Here is a 20,261-nt window from a genome sequence, read left to right as displayed (position 1 = left end):
GTCCTACTCTTTAAAGGATACAAAGATACCTTTGTACTACAGACATTTTTAACAGCTGTCTCTGTCCGATTTGTGTGCTCTTTAGCGCCTGTCTTCCCCCCCCAGCACATGCTTTAAACACGCCCAGAAAACCTTATTAATTTTATGTGCCATCATCTTGTTCACTTTGATTAAGAAGGACTCCATCCCTTCTCTAGAGGCTTTTTTGACATTACTTCTATTATGTCTTGATTTCATTGTTGAATTTTCTCTAATTCAGTACCTTCCTTGTATACTGTTACCTGCTATGGCATGCAGAAATTTTGTATACTAGTACAATTACTACTGAGTGATTAATCTTTTTACTTCAGACTAAGCCCCTGATCCTGCAAATGCTTACTCACATATTTAATGTAATGTATATGAGTAGTCCCCTTGACTTCTATGGAGTTTTTTGGATATGTAATGTTAAACATGCACATAGGGTTTACAAGATTAGGCCCTGAGAAGAAATCCTTATACGAATTATGATAATGCCAGTTTTTTTCTGAGAACGCAGAATTCATTGCTGACTAATTGACTTAGCAGTTATCATGATTATATTATTATGGTGTGAAACTTCACTGGCATCTGTAGTTTAGAATGTCTTTTTTAGTATATACAGTGCAGGACTTAGTACATTAAAATGTTTTTTTTAAATTATCGGATTTTTAAGGTATGAAACATAACTTGCTAAAATCTTCAACCTATCAAACTACTAAGCAACCTTTTACCACTATCATAATCATTCTCACATTTGAGCTGCCTTGTTTTAAAACTTGTAAATATTAAGTTTTAAAATGGATATACATTAAATTTTATTATTTTCAGTGGCAATTCTGATGTGGTGGTTGTGGATTTTGTCAAATTGTTTCGGTTATGAGTTATTAAAATTGTTCTTGAATTTGTCACATGTACTTCAGACTTGTTGCAATACAGAAAGGCAAACAGCCATTCCAGGAACTATATATTACCAGTTTCTGAATAATAAAGATATAAAGTGCTAAACATTGAACATTACAGCCAGAATCAAGAAAATGATACTTCATCCTCAGGGGAACATTTTCTAAATTGCTTTGTTTTCATCCAAAGTAAATATTCTACTGAAAATTGAAAAAGCACCCTGAAAACATTAAATCAGCAAGAGTCCATTTTAGGTTTGAACTTACTGCCCTTCTTCAGAACTTTGTAGAATAAATGGAAAACCAACTTTACACTGCATGCTATTTTCTCCTGGTGGGATAAGAATTAGCAAAGTTGTGGTTTCTCAATATCAACACCAAATATCCCTGTGACTAATGTTATGAAAGGATAGAAATGAGATTTTCCTTCTGGATTGTGAAATGACTCTAGAAAAGGAACAAAAAGGCAAAGATACAGACTATTTTCCATCTACATAAAATATTGTTCAAGTCCCATGGTTTACTAAAATCATAAATAATAAGACTGCAGCATGTAGGACAAGCTCCAGGACAGCAGAATTAATAATTTAAAAAGGAGCTGGAGAGTGCATAGAAGTATACATCCTGTGAATCAGCTATTTTCTTTTTCCGTATTAACATTTGCGCAGCATCTACTAGTAACATAAAAATGGGGTTTTTAGATCATTCGGAATAGACTTGTTGAGCATCTCGGTAGTGTCCTTTAATTGTAAAAACTGAATGTATGCTTCAATTCCAGAGTTAAGCATCTGCATTGAGTGCTTTGCATACTTCCTTTTCTCTCCAGTTTTAAATGTGTGGGAGCATTTGATCAGGGTCCTTTTTATATTCAAAATGAGTCAGCTTCTGTCTAGAAAGTGTCTTATTGTCATGATGTCACTGCATCTCAAGATTTGTGACCTTTTGCACTGTATGGATTCATGGTAGTCCACGTTGTATTTTTACAGGCCAGATTGCTTTTGTCCCCCCGCTAGGGGGTATCAAAGCCTTTTGGACTGGAATTTCAAGTACTGATAGGTTTTAAAAAAAAACAAAACAAAACTAATTTTTATATATAATAAGCACCGCCAGATGTCGCAAAGCCATCATTGATTTCATGTTTTTTATCCAAAATGTGGCACTTGTATAAGAGTTGCAGAGGTCATAACAAGTCAGTGAAATGTCCTTCAAACATTTGATTTTTACATTCGAGAATAGGCCAAGATGAAAAGATAACCACATATCTGACATTGACGTTACTCCCACTTAGACAACCGATGAAATTGCCTTAGTCAGTGGGATCAGTCAGACCGTTAGTATATTGGAAAACTGTATAAAAATTTTGTCTGGCTTTTTCTTTAAAAATAATGGTTCTGAACTTCATCTGATCACAAACCTCCAGTTGTTGAATTAAATGTTGAATTATGCACATAAAAAGTTTTGTTTTCCCTATTCCCTCCCCAAAGCGCGTGTGTGTGTGTAAATGAGAGAAGTACTGTTGAATGAATTTTAACTGAGTTGAACAGTATGCATAAATTGGCAGTTTAACAAGTCGAACTTGGAAACAAGCATTTGATGATTGATTTTTTATTGAGACAGAATGAGAATGATAGTGGATAAAGTGATTTTCCTTATTGAGAGAAAATATACTGTTTTTCAACATGTCTACTGTATGAATGGGAGCCCTGTCAAAAAAACTGAGCAACACATAATATCTTTTAAAAGGTGAATTAACATAAGTATATCACTTAGTTTATGGATCAAATTTTACACTTGTCAGTTTTATTCAGAATGTCATAAAGTTTATATTGAAAAGGTAGTGTTATTACCTTTGTGATGTCCTGAAAAAGCCTAATATTAACTGAATTCATTGTAGAATTCAAAGTATATTCAGCTGAAGAAATGCCAATACAGAAAATTAAGTCCAAAATATGTATTCATGTGCAGATTTTAGTCAAATCCCTAGTAATTTTAAGTACTTGAAATACATTATTCAACAAGTAACCTGCTGTATGTTTGTGTTTAATGGGCTCTGCTTGAGTATACAAGAGCTGTCAAGATAAAATATGGAACATGCATCATTCTAATTCAATTATGATTCTTCAAAAATAAAAAAATAAAATCAATTTGTGTGCGCTTATATGTACTGAACATGGAAATTTGCAAACTTTATCATTAAAAAATTGGAAATTAAAAATATTTGTGATTTGCCATTATTTGTATTTATTTGAGTGAATAATATATAAATCTGTATATCTATATACTGTTAAAACTTGTTTATATAAACCCCTTTAATCCAAAATTCCTCTTATCAAATCTAGGTTATATCTCCAGGCATGAATCTTTACCTATTAATTCCCCCATTATGCACAACTTTGTTTATCCAAATGTTGATGTCTCCAAACATTTAAGATAATTGGGGTTTTACTGTATGCATATGTATATACATGTACTATATGCATATGTATAAAATATATGTGCTCATTCTCACCCATGCTGTACATATGCAAGGAAATTATAGGCATGTATATAGACACACAAAGGCATTACTAAAATAGGTTACATTAAATTAACTAGAGCCTATACTATTCTCCAATTTGAAATAAAATGCTTGACAGCTGAAGCATGGAAGGAAGCACTACATTTGTTTCTAACTATTATTTCATTGGCATTTCTTTTATAGTGTATGATGTAATTACAGTTAACTAAATAGGCAATGCAAAGTTACTTAATATTCTATGTATTATATTAATTATAGATGAAGGCTTGGTATATTTTTTTATTTTCAGCTTTCATAAATGGAGCTAAATGTATATATGTAGTATTGTGTACTGTACATATAAACTATATACCTATGGAACACCTACTCTGTATTTTGATCTAAGACTTTATGTATATTTAACCTTTAATTTAACTAGCAGGTTGTAAGATTTACATAAAAAATAGATGAGCTTTGAACTCACTGAATGTTATTGGTATAGCATGATCAATCATTTCTAAATGTTAATGGTGTTAAAAACAATGAGAGCATATGTGTTATATTTTTAATACTGTATATTTGTAACATTATTTAGCATAAATAAGGGATTTGTATTATGCCTTTTTGTTATGTTGGGTTTTACAGTTTTTTGAACAGTATATTGTAAGTTTTATTATCAATATTATGGGGAGAAAAGGCAAATATAAGTATTTATATAAACTTTTTTCTACTGTGAGTAACATAATTGGTGATTTAGTAACTGTGGCATCCTGTTGGAGTTAAGTAAATCTGTAATATATTACAGTGTTTGAAATGTTCTTACTTTATTTTCTTTCCTTTCTGCTATCTTTTCATAAAATATAACTTTTATTGGTGTTATCCTAAATACAGCATATACACAATTCCTCAATGAAATAACGAGCAGTACATGAATGACAGTAGTGGGGGGGCAGCGGCAAACGTAATTTAAAATAGTAAAAAGCCTGCTGTGGTAACAAAGACTGAATCAGTCCCTGTGTTGCATAGCTCTTTGATCATATCTTTAAAACTGATAGTAACAAAGAATATTTATTTGTTGCCGAGCTATTGTAGGATTTATTTTTAAACTCAAATCCCAGTTATCAAGTAAATTGTATCCTCTTAATCTCACAGAATGGCATACTGCATCATAGCATATTTGGTTATTTGGGACTATAATATTGTTACTTTGCTTGAAACACATGGTCTCTCCTGATATACAAGAAAAAACTGAATCCATTTCAATAAATTAATAGGGATGAGAATCCCAATCCATCCTTCTTTTCAGAGGTTCGCATACATTGTAATGAAATGCATTAGGAGTTTTCTTCACTTGAAATCCAAATGAGACCCATTTTGGCTCACACCCTTGACAGTCTCTTTTATAAGCACTGCTGTCTCCTGTTCATGTGTGGGCTTAGTAAAATGCTTCCTTTGTAAGATGCACAGAGACAATATAATGCCACGAAAGACGAAGGTGTCAAAACACAAAGTTAGAGGCAATCTAATCAATGCCTCCTGATTTAGCCTTTGAAGGCTCTCTTCATTAAAACTCTTTAATTGTGAGGCTTATCTTGAGGTAGAGCTGTTACTTCATATTTTTCAGTGTCATTCTTTGGACAGTCATTTGTACCTTTTCAATGTATTTTCAATATTCATTGTTTAGTAAATTGGATGCCTTGTTAGCATGGAGGTGGTATGAATGACATGCATTAAAATGATTGAAGGTAATAGCATATAAATGCATGTACATCTCCCAAAAAGTTTGCTTTCTGTGTACACCAGTATAAAATATATATTTTTAATTGTGGGCCTTTTTATCTTTTATGTACAAGAATGTGGCTTATCCTCCTTGCTTTATTTTTTTAAATATAGATTTCAGTTTTATTTTCATATTAGCTGGTTCTCAGCAGATAAATGTAAATCCCATGAAAATGGTGAAAAACAATGTGCTCGCAATGGGCTATACCCTTCTCAATATATTCTAACCAAAATTCTGAGAAGAGGTGAGATAAGAAAAAGATGGCACATCGTCAACTCTTCACAAACAATCATAAAGTTGGTAATGGTTTCTAGAAAGCAACTTCTTGAAAGGAGTTGACACTTGAAAAAACAAAGTGTGTCTGAAAGCACATAATTTGGAAAGTGCTTTTAAAAGAAATATTCACTTTCCATTTGAAAACTACTAACATAAAATAGATGAAAACCTATTATAATAATCTTTCTTTTGTACATGAGCCAGGTGACATTGTATTTTGTTAAAAAATAGTATATGGTATCATTGAGGTACATAGTAGCACTGTTCATGTATGATATATCAGTAATGTATAACTTACAAGTTAAAGTCCCTGCTTATGTGCTTACTAAAAAAACAAACAAGCACAACAACCCTGTCAGAATAATCTTGTTAATGGTTTCAACAAATATATGCATTTTCAGAATAATCCCATATTTTTATAATCTATCATAAAAATTGTTGTGTTTAATCTCTCTTGAAATGTTTAGAATGCTAAAATTGTTAATGGCCCCATTACAATTATTACCAGTAAAAATAAATAATTTTAAAATAATATGGAAAAACAAAAAGATAAATACTGCAGAATTTATATGCAGACACTCTTGAAAATGGAAAAAAATCATGCAACTTTGACCTGGTTTTCAAATGACTAGTGTGGTGAGTACAGCTGCTCTAGCTTTAGTAATTATTTGTGATAGGTTGTTTTTGAGTCCCATATGTATAGGAGCTCCAGGCCCAACTACCTCATTTGCTGGCACACAAACAGATTCTTCCAGGTGCTGAAAATTAAATTTTAATATATTATTTAAATATTAAGAGAATTATAGTTTCAGTCATTTTATTGTTACAGATGTAATACAAAGTATGGGTATAGACTACAAAGATTGTTGAATAGTCTACACAAATAGAAAATTTACACTGGTTTTAAATACTTTATGGTAATAAATAATTGAGTCATTTCTACATTACTTATATAATATTTCATATACAGCACACTGAAAAATTGTTTCACAGATATTTTATTAATGCATTTTCTAATCAGACTCAAAGTTGTTAAATTTAAGTTTATGCTATTTTTGCAATGTAAAATAAATAAAACATAAATAATAGTAATGAAGAGTGAAATTCATTCCTGTGCAAAAGGCTCGTGTAAAGCCTATGCATCAGTTAGGCCCTGATTCAGCAAAGCAGGTAAGTCCCATTGAAGTCAAGTTAGCTGCTTTGGTTTACTGGGGCCTTCAGCATGTGACTTCAATGAGACATAAGCATGTGTTTATAGTTAAGCAAGTGCTTAAGAGCTTTGCTGACTGGGGGCTTTCAGTTCTATTTTAGGGCTTAAGTGCGACTGAAGTGTGCACAGAAATGAGTTTCATCCTTAAAAATATTAAAGTGGGGAGCAGATAGGTTTTTAGAAGACATAATATTGAGTCGATTGTGTAGTACATGGAAAATATTTGGAAATTGTAAGAATTTTTTTTAACCTCCGTTGACTGTCTGCTTCTTCAGTTGTTGTGTAATCTAAGTTGCTGGGTCAATGTTGGTCAACAATGTCCCAGTCCAAAAATGGGGGAAAAAATAAAAAAGTATTTTGTTTTTTATGTTTTGAAATATTTGTGAGAAAGTAAGTCTTTAGAAACTGCCATTCCACTATATTAATATTTGTAAGGCTGTGTTTTGTAGATGATGTGGGATGATATCACTTGAAATTCTTTGGTCTGTATGCAGTGTTTTTTTCATTATCTTCTTGGCATTTGAGTTTTCAAAGGTTGTTTAGGTGGAATTAATTCAGGTATGGATTTAATTTTTCCATTGATCATATCTTAGAAGGCAAAGTCATTCCATCTGTCTTGATTATTACACTGAATATTGAATGTGATTTATTTTATTAGAGACAGTATATTTTATTCCATTTTAGCAGGATCCATTCACCATGGGTCTAAGTTCTATGGGCTTTGGATCAGTTGCCATATAATCTTGTGGAAATGGGAAATAAGAAGACAGCTGTATTGTTATAGTACAAGATCTCATACAAGGCAACAAAGTCTCAAAATCTTCATGTTTTAATCTTTTCAAAATCAATTGGCAAATCACAATACTTGTGTCTCTTAATTATACAGCTGCATTTCAAGATGCAACAGTTCAGAGTTCCTACTATAGTAATGTCTTTTACTATTTTTAGTAGGGATGAACTTTGGCCTGAAAGGTCTAAGATGGAATAGATTAAAAAAAATCCAAACCACCTTAATTACACAGTCACTGAGAAAATCAGAATTGTCAATGAGTATGCATGATATAATTTTCCAAAATCTGTATATCTAAACTAAAAATTTATATTGAAATAACATTAATAATCTTACTTTAATTGACCAAAATCGAAGATCAAGTTCTCTCTCTCACACACACACACTCTGACTATAGAATGGTTTATATTTTCTTTCATAATATCCTGAGTTTAACTCTATGAATGCTTATTTTCCTCAGATCTATAACATGATTTAAATGTCATTCAATATTACTAAATTTTAAAAATTCACATTCTTTTTTCTACATAAAAAAGTCAAAATAATATGAATTAAGTGTTCACATGTCCTTTTAGATATACATTGATTTCTACTGATATGGAATCAACTTAAATGGCTGTGGTCTTCTTTCCCCTTAAAATATTTTAAGGATGATGAACTGTTAGATATTGTTAATTTTGATCATGATGTAGTTTTTGTGGGCCCTTTGGCTGTTGCTAGGTCAGGGGTCTCAAACTCAAGTGACCCCGAGGGCCGCATGAGGACTAGTGCATTGGCCCGAGGGCCGCATCACTGACACGCCCCCTTGCTGCCCCTGGCCCCACCCCCAATCCACCCCTTCCATGAGGCCCCGCCCCTGCCCTGTCTCTGTCTCAGGACTAGGGCAGAAGGGCAGGGGAAGGGCAGCCTGCCCTGGCCCTAGTGAAGGGGGGCTCTAGAACCCTGCGGCAGCAGATGATGCCGGAAGCTGGCATAGCAGAGGAGTGGAGTCAGCGTGAGCTCCCGGGCAGGCTCCCGGGCGGTGAGGGGGCAGCAAGTGGGGGCCGGGAGACACTGGGGGGTGGTCCAGGGGGGTGGCTGGGGGGGCCAGGGGAGAGACCCGGCCCCAAACATTGGGGAGCAGCGCGCGGGGAGCTTAGGCACAGAAAATAACTCGGGGAGGAGGGCGGGGGTGAGGGGAGTTTGGCGGTGACAGGAAGTAACTGGGGGAGCTCCAGGGCCGCCCAGAGGATTCCGGGGGCCCGGGGTCTTGGCGGCGGGGCCCTTCCGTTCGGGACCCGCCGCCAAAGTGCCTCAAGACCTGCGGCGGGGGTCCCTGCCGCGGGTCTTTGGGGCAGTTAGCGGCAGGTCCCGAACGGAAGGCCCCGCCGCCAAGACCGGGCTGCGCTCGCGGCGGCGGGTCCCTCTTTCCCACCCTGGCCGGTCCTGCTTCCCACCCCGCCCCGCGGGTCTCGCTTCCTTCCCCGGCCCGCCCCGCGGGTCCCGCTTCCTTCCCGCCCGGCCCGCCCCGCGGGTCCCGCTTCCTTCCCCGGCCCGCCCGCCCCGACGGGTCCCGCTCTTCCCCGCCCGGCCCGGCGGGTCCCGCTTCCTTCCCCGCCCGCCCCGCGGGTCCTGCTTCCCTTCCCGGCCCGCCCCGCGGGTCTCGCTTCTCCCACCCCGCCCGCCCGCCCGGCCCGCGGGTCCCGCTTCCCTTCCCCGCCCGCCCGCCCCGCGGGTCCCGCTCCTTTCCCCTCCCGGCCCGGCCCGCCCCGTGGGTCCCGCTTCCTTCCCGGCCCGCCCGGCGGGTCTCGCTCCTTCCCCTCACGGCCCGGCCCCGCGGGTCCCGCTTCCCACCCAGGGCCCGCCCGCCCCAGCGGCTCCCGCTTCCCCTTACCCGAGCGTGTCTCCGGCGAGGCCTGAGCCGTCCCCGCTCAGAGCCGCGTGGTGGGGGGGGGGCTGGGAGCTCCACGCCGAGGGCAGCGCTCAGCCCAGAGCTCCCAGCCCCGCCCCCTCCCCACGCGGCTCGGATCGGGGCAGGGCTCAGGCGCTCGGACGGAGACTCGGCGCTCTATGCGCCGAGGCTCCAGGAGAGGGGCGGAGGCGGGAGCCTCCGCTTTTCTCTTGGGGGCCCCTGCGGAGCCCGGGGCAAATTGCCCCCTTTGCCCCCCCCTCTGGGCGGCCCTGGGGAGCTCCGCGGGCCGCAGGGAAGAGCTCCGCGGGCCGCATGTTTGAGACCCCTGTGCTAGGTCTTCCCCTGTTGAGACTACCAGATGAAGTTCTGGAGAAGTAGGATATTCAAGGATACAGTGTGAAAGGAGGAATATATGATAAAGATTTACAAAAAGAGCCAGCAAGTACTTTTCTTGTTCCTGAAATATGACCTCATGTTCATTGTCTGGCTATGCTGGAAGGAGGACAGGGAGCACTGGGATGTGGTTTTAATTAGGCCACAACTTTAGTTTTAAATATCTGGGGGTACCTGGCAGATAAAAATATACAGTGCAAGTAATTCCATAATCATTTCCCATATACTCAGGGTACGTCTACACTACGGGACTATTCCGAATTTGCATAAACCGGTTTTGTAAAACAGATTGTATAAAATCGAGTGCGCGCGGCCACACTAAACACATTAAATCGGTGGTGTGCGTCCACGGTCCGAGGCTAGCATCGACTTCTGGAGCGTTGCACTGTGCGTAGCTATTCCGTAGCTATCCCATAGTTCCCGCAGCCTCCCCCGCCCCTTGGAATTTCCGGGTTGAGATCCCAGTGCCTGATGGGGCAAAAATCATTGTCGCGGGTGGTTCTGGGTAAATGTCATCAGTCACTCCTTCCTCTGGGAAAGCAACGGCAGACAAGCATTTCGCGCCTTTTTTCCCTGGATTGCCCCGGCAGATGCCATAGCATGGCAATCATGGAGCCTGTTTTGCCTTTTGTGACTGTCACCGTATGTGTACTAGATGCCGCTGACAGAGGCGATTCAGCAGCGCTACACAGCAGCATGCTTTTGCTTTTGCATGACAGCAGAGATGGTTACCAGCCATACTGCACCATCTACCAATCCATAAATTGGTAAAAAGATGAGCATGGCTACCAGTCGTTTGCACCATTTGCTGCTGTCATAAGTGCCCCTGGCTGCTCTTAGCCAGGGGCAAAGTTAAAATTGGGAATGACTCCCAGAGTCAATCCCTCCTTTTTGGTATCTAAAAATAGAATCAGTCCTGCCTAGAATATGGGCAAGTGTACTAGAGAACCACTGTATCAGAGAGCACAGCTGCTCTGTGTCAGATCCTGCAGAAATTATGAGCTGTATGCTATTCACAGGGGGTGCTCCTGCAACAACCCCACCTGTTGATTCCGTTCTTCCCCAGCCTTCCTGGGCTACTGTAGCATTGTCCCCACTTGTGTGATGAAGTAATAAAGAATGCAGGAATAAGACACACTGACTTGTTAGTGAGAAATGAGTGGAAGGCAACCTCCAGCTGCTATGATAGTCCAGACAGGACAGTAAGGAGTGTGGAGCAGAGGAGCCCAGCATCCCTCTGCTAGTCCAGGGGCAATTGAATCTTTTTTTTTACACATGAAGGGTGGGGGCTGACAGAGCTCAGCCCCCTGTTGCTATGACGACGATGGTTATCAGCCATACTGTACCATCTACCAGGAAAAATTAGGGCCAGGCACCCTTGATAGACCTCACCGATGCTAGTCTGCATGGTTACCAGTCCTTTTGCACTGCTCCATGTGCCAATAGGCTGATGACGAGGACGGATACCAGTCGTATTGCACCATCAGCCACCCATGGCGGGGGGGAGCAAGGATGTTGGTGTTGAGTGCTGCAGCATCGGGTCTATCTGCAGCATTCAGTAAAGATAGGGTGACATGTTAAAGAGTCAAGAGAGGATTGTTTTCCCTTTCACTTCTGGGGGTGGGTGGGGGGGTGCGTAAATTGCCGAGCTATGCCCTGACCCACCGCGGACACTGTGTTTGACCCTAGAAGCATTTGGAGTTCAGCCAAGAATGCAAATACTTTTCGGAGACTGCAGGAACTGTGGGATAGCTTGAGTCCTCCAGTCCATGAGCGTCCATTTGATTCTTGGGCTTTCCGTTACGTTTGTCACGCAGCAGTGCGCTGAGCCCCTGCTATGGCGTCTGTCTGGAGATTTTTTAAAAATGATTTTGAATTTCGTCTTCTGTAACGGAGCGCTAATAGAACAGATTTGCCTGCCCTTACAGCAGTCACATCCGCATGGTCCATGCGGGAGCTCTTTCTTTATTTTGATTTTTAACTGCATCGCCACACGTGCTGATCTGAGCTCCACGCTAGGCAAACAGGAAATATTCAAAAGTTCGTGGGGCTTTTCCTGTCTACCTGGCCACTGCATCCGAGTTCAGATTGCTGTCCAGAGCGGTCAGTGGTGCACTGTGGGATACCGGCCGGAGGCCAATACCGTCGATCTGCGGCCACACTAACCCTAATCCGATATGGTAATTCCGATACTAGCGCTACTCCTCTCATTAGGGAGGAGTACAGAAACTGGTTTAAAGAGCCCTTTATACCGATATAAAGGGCCTCTCAGTGTGGACGGGTGTGGCGTTAAATCGGTTTTATGCTCCTAAAACCGGTTTAAACGCCTAGTGTAGACCAGGCCTCAGAGGCTTCATCAGCCTTCCCCCTTTCCCTTTCAGGTCCCAGCCAACCTGCTACTGGGATCCTGCTCTTCTCCCCCTCATATGAGGTTTAAGGGAGGCTATAAAAGTCTAGAGGTTGACTCCCTGCCACACTAGTCATGGGAGCCCTGAACCCCCTTTCTCCACTCCTTTAAAGCGTGCCTCTTTTAAGTCCTTTACCAATCTGTTTTATCTGCTCACTGTATCCATTTCCTATGGAACACTTGCACAGGACATAAGGAGGGCTTTGGCCAGCACAAGCCAGTGCATAAATAACCCTGATCTTCCGATCACCTGTGGGGCAGGGGGCAAGTCCCCATGATTTCCTGGTCCAGCTGAACTGCTTTCTGCCTCTTCCAGGAATCTAGTACCCTCTCATGCAGGGGGTCTTAAAGGGGCAACTCCCTTTTCCCATCAGGCCGGACAAAGGTCCACACTGTTTAATATGCCATGAGAATATTTTCAAGCCCTAAATTTACCTCTCTTTTATGCACCGACAAAGTTAGTTTAACACTGTCTGTGCCTATGACTAGAGAAATGAATCTGATTTTCAAAAACAGATTTTTAAGAACTGTGATGACATCTGATCACCGTCCAGTCAAATGGCTATACAATGCAATTTTGTGAACCTTCTCAGTGAAGATGAAATAAGTTAGGTTTTCGCCTTTCCCCTGTTAATTATTATTAATGTTTAGATTTACCACAATAATGTGTTATCTTATTGAATAACTCTATAACGCTTGATGCTTTTGAAAGGTGCCATGTTAAACTCTACTTTCCCCAGCCTCGTGTTTTGTATAATATTCATGTTTGTGCAGATAAAAGCAGTTTCTGCCATGTAAATGAAAGAGATTAAAATATAAAACATATGGAGTTTAATACTACTGAGAGATTATGTATAACTATATAGAAATAAAAAAGAGAAAATGAATCATGGCTGTAAGAATAACAACAGGAATTCTAAAAGAACAAACATATTGATATATACTTAACTAAAACGTTGTTGAATTATAAACAATAATTCTGTCCCTTTATAAAATCATAAAATAGGTTCCTATTAACCGTGTCTCTTCTGTTTTAAGAATTGGAAATGCTATTTTTTTTATCAAGTCAGCAGTCAAATCTACAGTCTAATTTGCTAATCTGTCATTGGGGTGGACAACTAACCTGTAGAGCAAAGAACTCCATTCTTAAATCTATTCACCAGATGAGCCTGGGATTATGCTTTCATTTGATTTAATGGAATAAATATTTGGGGTTGAAATTGTGGCTTTATTCAAGTCAATGACAAAACCCCCATTGACTTCAGTGGGTATAACATGATTTTCGATTACCTTGCAGAAACTTATGTCTACAGCATGTTGGTAATTATATTATAAATTATATTGCAAATCCTTTTTTTAGCTTACATATCACTGTACTGTATGAAACGCTTTTCTTCTAAGACAAACAAAAGAGGGAAGATTGGATTTCATTTTTTCTTCCACTTATATAATGTTTTATATAGTTACTTTTTTGCCCTTCTAGTAGCTTGAGAGTAAGGAATCCATACTTAAGACTTGCACACTTAACAGAGCAGCAGATGTTCTCACCGGTATTTCTTTAGGTTTCTTTTCACCATGCCATCAGTTGTTCTGTATGATTATGACTTACCGACTTTAGTAAGACCATGTACACCTTATCAAATTCACAGATATACCACATAGATTTAAAGGGAATCACTATTATATAACCTCACTTTTCTTGTAATTGACATCAAATCCTGGATGTTCTGAGTTTTAACATTTAACTCAATACTAAGACATAGGGGATTGACCCTTGAAGACTGAACAAGTCTAATTGAAAGTAGCATAAAAGATGATATCAATGGGTTTCATTGTAGTATAATTACATGTTGAGGCAGAACCCTGAAACTCTATTACTGTACATTGACAGGCAGTATCTTAAAAGCTGAAGTCAGGAAGCTAATTTCTAGGGGAAATAATAGCAGCTAGAATAATACAAAATATGTATTTTAATTACTAATCATAGTTTAATCATCAGTCCTTTTCTACAGTTAGGCCTTTTTCTTTTCATTGTTTCTTTGTATTTCAAATGTGATCTTAAGAATTAAAATTCTGGCATTCTAAGATTGTAGGGGCCTACGAAACTTATGTTCAACATCCATCCTTTTTTCATGCTCGGTAATTAAAAATGGCTATGGGCATTTTTTATCCTCTGAGATTTACCAACTGCTGTAGCTTTCAACATTTGTAGAAGGATTTCTTCACCTGCTTTTGTATGAAATAACCAAATATCAGAGCAGCTTGAAGTATTTTTTTAAAAAGTTTACCTCTAGGCCTCTGGTTTTCAGCACATAAAGAAGACTGTATCATTAGTCTACCATTCTATTAATTTTGAAATCCTAAGAACAAAAGTCATTAATAAGTCTTTTGTCATGGAGAAAAAAGAGAAGATTCCTTTTTACTATTTGTATGTCATCATGCCAGGCCTAGAAAATTAGCCTAATTTATTATTTAAAACACTGGTGGGATTCCTAATTGCATTCATCATTAGACATGACACGTTTAGAACCGAGAACCATATCCAGTGAGAATTTTCCAGTTTGAATTTTGAAATAAAAATATTTTTCAAGAGATCCCTAGCTATTGCTTGTTACCATGGCAACAGTCCTATTTGTCTGAGAGCTCTGTCCGCTGCCAATGAGAGAGCGAGCAGCGTCAACTAAACATACGAATACATCAAAGACAAATTCATATGCTCAATCTGATCAGCTCAATTAATGTAAGAACAGAAGCTGAAGGGGGTTAAAAGAGGGCACCCATTCAGGATAGATGAAGCCCCTTTTAGCAGAATATATACGCTGGCCTTTTGGGGGAGGAATTTAGCACACTGTCAAAAACATTATCAGAAAAGGAAAGTACTAGGCCTCCTACACCTAACAGATATGAAGCTGTCAGACAAAGAATAGCACTATTCATTAAATGACACTTATTTTCTCCCACTTTACAAGAATACAGCGAACAAAACAAGCAGGGGAGCAGCTGAGAGAGAGACACTTTTTTCTTTTCCTAGTGATGACAGACATGCAGCAATTATGGTGATAACTAAGGAATACTAAACAAGAAGCCAGGCTCCATTCTGTTTATCACCTTAAATTTTATGTTACTAAATTTGCATGCAACTCTTGTTTTGTTTTATTATTTATGTCTGGGACAAATTAGATCCTTTTGTTTTTAACATGGTGCTTTCAATTTGGTGAAGAGCTCCTCTAAACTACACACATTCTCTCACTTTTCTTGTTAAATGGCCATATCAAGTTGAAGTGCTTTTGAAGTAAGACGTTTTCAAAGCACAACAAAACTGCTGTTATCAATGGGGAAAATAGAACATTAGTGTAATGGCAGGTATTGTGTAATATTTCTACTACATGTAGTTTAAAGGAGCTATAGTGAAAAGTTGTATTAATTGCTACCTCTGCTTTCAGAATATAGTACATAGTGCAATGGTGGGTTTTTTTTAAATTGATTCATTTTTTTGCTGTCCTAGAAAGTTGTAGTTGATTGGTAGTAGAAGCTTGTGTGCTTTGTAACAGGTGCAAGCAAGATGGAGATCCCACAGGGTTACTGCCTTTTAAGAATTTTATGCCTAAGCCATGATGATCTGATTTAAGGTCCATTATCAATAGTCTGCTACTTATATCTGCATGATCGTGGACTGATTGATACCGACTTTGCAGCCATGTGCTCCATAATGTTCTGTCAGGAAATGCTGACAGTTACAATGAAGGAACAATAAATGTGGGGCAGCGGTAATGTAAAGGTCCAGCCTGGCTGTATGAAAACTGATAGCTGGGATATTGGCTCCTGTGTTACCATATACACCAGTCCCTTTGAGAATTTAGCTGGTGAGTGAATTAAAATGGTCTCCGGATACATAGAAAAGAAAAAAAATCTTCATTTAAGAAACTTGCAGACTTTGCCAAAACACTGCGTTAGAAGAACACAGAAAAACAAAACAACACAAAAATCTCTCCTTACTCAAAAATCTAGGAGTGTCTGACACCACTGAAAAACTGACACTTGACAAAATGATACACAAAAAGAGCACTATATCCATTTTTCTGTAAATGTAATCCATATGATGTACAATTAACACAAAATATGGGTAAGATATTTATGCTAATTTCAGTTGGTTGACAGGATATATTTTATTCATGCTTTAATTTGATATCTGAGCACACTCATAATTTTCATTTGCCATTATATCTTGTGTGTGTGGATGGATGGATGGATGGATGGATAGATAGATAGATAAAATCAATTAGGGAGAAATAAGCAATTTAGGAGATATAATTCAATGCAATGACCCTAATCTTGCACCCATTATTCTATTACAGTTCCTATTGAGTTGAACTGGGCCTTGATCTTGATTGCTGCTTTTGACCCATTGAGTTCAATAGGAGTTGTGTCTGAGTGAGAAGGGCTGGGTCTCATATGCACGTGATCAAATTTTGGAAACTGGCAAAAAAATGAATCCTGAATTCATGAAGTCAATTTTACTTAGACTTAAGTCTCTGATTTATAGTTAATTTGAGGTGCCACAGCTAGAAGTAATGTCAGAGAAATAGACAAACAAAAATGTCTACTATGTTAAAGGATTGAAAAAGTCTGATTTTTGTATTATTCGCATATAATCAAAGAAATTCAAGTTTAATGCTGAAATGTCCTTAATCTAATCTATGATTACTATTATTATTATTTAAAATATTAATTACTATACTTCTCCGAGGCCCCTATCAAGACTGAGGCCTAATTGCGTAAAGTGCTATGCAAATATATGAAGAGATGAAAATCTAAGACTTTTTCATACTTTTAGATAACGCAGCCCACTCTTTGGAGACAAAGTTAATATATGTTGGTAGTTTTAAACTTTATTTTAAGCTGTGCTCAAACAAAATCACATTTTCAAAACAAAACAAAAAAAACCTGATGTTTAATGTAATACTGTAGCTCAGTGACAAAATTCACCTAACTTTAAAAGATGTGTTCACTGTAGCTGAATGTGGTGGGTCTTTGTCCAGCAGGCCAAAAGAAAAAGGGCTTTCTACTTCTTTGCACTGGGTTATGAAGGAAGGAGGATGCGAAGAAGAAACCTGCCTGAATGGAGCCATGGGAGTTTAGTGCAGCAGTGAGACTCCCCATCTCACCCCTTTCTCCAGATCCCTTTAATTCTTATATGAGGGAAGGCACTGGGGTCCCAGCAATGGGCTGGGACCAGACTGGGAAGCGGGAGGGCAGATAGCCTTCCCGAATAGGTAGAAACAATTAAGGAAAGAATGACAACCTGCATTGTATGATTTATTGCCGAGTATTCCCAGAATGTGGTAAGTGAATAAAGTTGCTGTCCTATTAAACCCCATCCATTGAATCTTGTCTTTCTTCCAGCATGGCTGGAACAATGAGAGCATACTGAAAGCCTCCCTAATTTGCATATTGACACAATATGCTGAATCATCATTAAGGTATAGTTTGATGTTTCCAAAGATCCTCCCTTCAAACTATCAACACACAATAAACCATAACAATTTCATAGGCTATTACATATCAATATCTAATCAGGCAGTCCTTAGTAAGCAGGGCACAGATACTTGACAAGATAAATAAGCTATTTAGGATATATAAGTCCAAGGAAAGAGAATGATATCTTGTATTTCAAAGCCTACCTACTGCTCCATTATTTGCACATCAGTGAAACCACAAGACCAAATCCCTCTAACCTTAGTCATGAAAATGGGTTCATTGTCTGCATTATGAGTACTTGACTGAGTAAGGCAGATATGATTTGGCCCGCATTGATGGTCACTTATCTACATTAGGATTACCAGTATGAAACATTTCGGCTTTTAAAAACAATAAGCTGTTTTTAAATTATCAGTAGATAAAAAACTATAAGCACTCTTCTTTTTCTTCCACTAGTATAGCTTAAAAATGTGGCAACTGACTGTTACTGGATATATTTTAAAAAAACATTTTGGCCTGATATCTTGTACAGTATGCCAAGAATCAAACAGAAGCAAAATTTTAATGTTCACATTATAACCTTCTGGAAATAGGGATGTATAATGAAAACACTGACAGACCCTGGATAAACTTACACTGACAGGCAGTAGTACTAGTAGGCACCCATAATTAGATCTTTTGTGTGTTTACAGTTAGCTTTAAAAAAAATCTTCCACATTTATTATAAAAAAAAATTCAAAATGAACTACCAAAAGGTAAGTTGTATACTAATGATGGCAATGAAAAAAGAATTTACAAGAAAATATTCATACTATTTGAATTTATTATGATTGTATTTATTATGGTTTCATTAAAAGAAATGTGATTGACTGAAGTTTCATTCAAAGATATCCAGTTGACTCATCTTTCTGAAATGGAAAGGTCAGCATAATGAATTTACATTTTGGAATGATAGACTAGGTTTTTAGTACTGAGCTACTATTCAGAATAAGAGACTAATATGGATTATATTATGCGTTACAGTAAACTATTATATTTTCATAGGTAAAACTCTTTAGTATAAGTGAAATACATGATTATTTTGGCACCCTGAATTCTTGAATATTTTCAAGTTCACGTAGAGTATTATGTAAATGTATTATAGTCTAAATTCTTCCATAGAGAGTAGTTGTGTAATTTGAAATATTATTCACAATGTGAAATGTTTGCTGCATTTCTTTAAAAACCTCCTCATTTTTAGAATATTATAAATGTTATGTTTTATTTTAATTGTCTTCTAAAAAAAATTCAGATCACCCTAATCTGCATTTGAACATTTGCAAAGAAACACATTTTTCTCACTTTTTCTGTTTATACAATTACTTTTCCTTTACTGTTCAATATAATACTTTCTGGCTGCAAATGCTCCTACTTGGAAATCATAATTAAAAGTGAAAGGACTGACAATGACATTTACCTATCTTTTATACAAGAAATTAAGTTCATACTTGATCTAGTGAAGTACTCTTAATTTATAGTGGGACAACAAATCAGAATATATTTCATTTAAGATGCAGTGGCATAAACCTATTGCACACTGGAGGTCACCCTTGCTACTTATAAATTTTTTACATTTTTGCAAAAAATGCAACCATTGTATATTTTAATATACACAAAGTGGCTTTCTACAATATTTTTAGCAAAAACTCAAGTCCATATTTAAGGGTATGAAAACTCCATATATAGCTAACCATAATACAGCATGGGGAAAGCCATTTGTAAAAATCTAATTGCAGTCTGATTCTCAAGTGACTGGAACAAATAACATAGATTCATAGATTCTATGGCTGGAAGGGACCTCAAGAGGTCATCGAGTCCAGTCCCCTGCCCTCATGGCAGGACCAAATACTGTCTATACCATCTGTGATACACATTTATCTAACCTACTGTTAAATAGCTCCAGAGATGGAGAGTCCACAACTTCCCTAGGCAGTTTATTCCAGTGTTTAACCACCCTGACATGAAGCTTTTTGGTATCAAAATAGAGATTTTGGTTGTCTATTGAATTTCTTGTGGAGAGTTTCAACAGCATTGTGTATTTCTATCTTATGATATATTTTATTCTATAGCATATGAAGTATAGAGGTGTTCAGCTGTAGTGATGATTACTAAGGGTATATTAGATATGATACTCTGTGATGTATATTTAAATGGTTTGCTCAGCAATTTACTCCACTGTCTCTTGATGTTATTCTTATGGTCTAAAACTGTGTAGTAATACTGACTTTTATTTGTTTATGGTAAACAACCTGTGAGTTTTGCACTTCATTAACCAGGAGAACTTTGTGTACTCAAGACCAGAGCAGTAAGATCTTGGGATAGCCTATGTGGTATGGTTTTAGGCTTAGCTCATCTAAAATCATGAGAGAATTTAAAAATGAAAATATGAGGACAGAGGTTCTCAATCTTTACCTTGGCAGCTCAGGAGAGGGGAAAAAACAGGAGAAATTGAGACCCAACAACCAATTATTATTTGTTTGAGCCTAGGAGCCCCAATCAAAAAAATGGTCTCTTTCCCAAACAGTTTACAATCTAAATAGACCTTACACTTTAAATTAATATACAATAAACTCTCCCAGT

At 38.2% G+C, this 20,261-nt stretch overlaps 1 protein-coding gene across 15 annotated transcripts in view; it reads left to right on the top strand.

The window, feature by feature from the left end:
• Positions 1–20,261, top strand: part of KIAA0825 (KIAA0825 ortholog) — a 401,465-nt gene that overhangs the window by 236,685 nt on the left and 144,519 nt on the right. Inside the window, exon 22 of one of the 15 annotated variants that reach the window (XR_005600685.1) lies at positions 17,204–17,476. The exons of 12 other annotated variants lie outside the window; for them this stretch is intronic. Coding sequence is in view for 2 of the 3 variants with exons in the window: in XM_039545360.1 (XP_039401294.1) it covers positions 17,204–17,303 (100 nt within the window). In the remaining variant the exon portion in view is untranslated. Of the gene's footprint in view, positions 1–17,203; positions 17,477–20,261 lie in introns of those variants that run through there. 2 more of the 15 variants (XM_039545361.1, XM_039545360.1) reach the window with 2 other exon arrangements.

The sequence above is a fragment of the Mauremys reevesii genome, linkage group 6 (assembly GCF_016161935.1).
Source record: "Mauremys reevesii isolate NIE-2019 linkage group 6, ASM1616193v1, whole genome shotgun sequence".
NCBI lineage: Eukaryota > Metazoa > Chordata > Testudines > Geoemydidae > Mauremys > Mauremys reevesii.
This window is presented reverse-complemented; position numbering and strand designations above follow the sequence as displayed.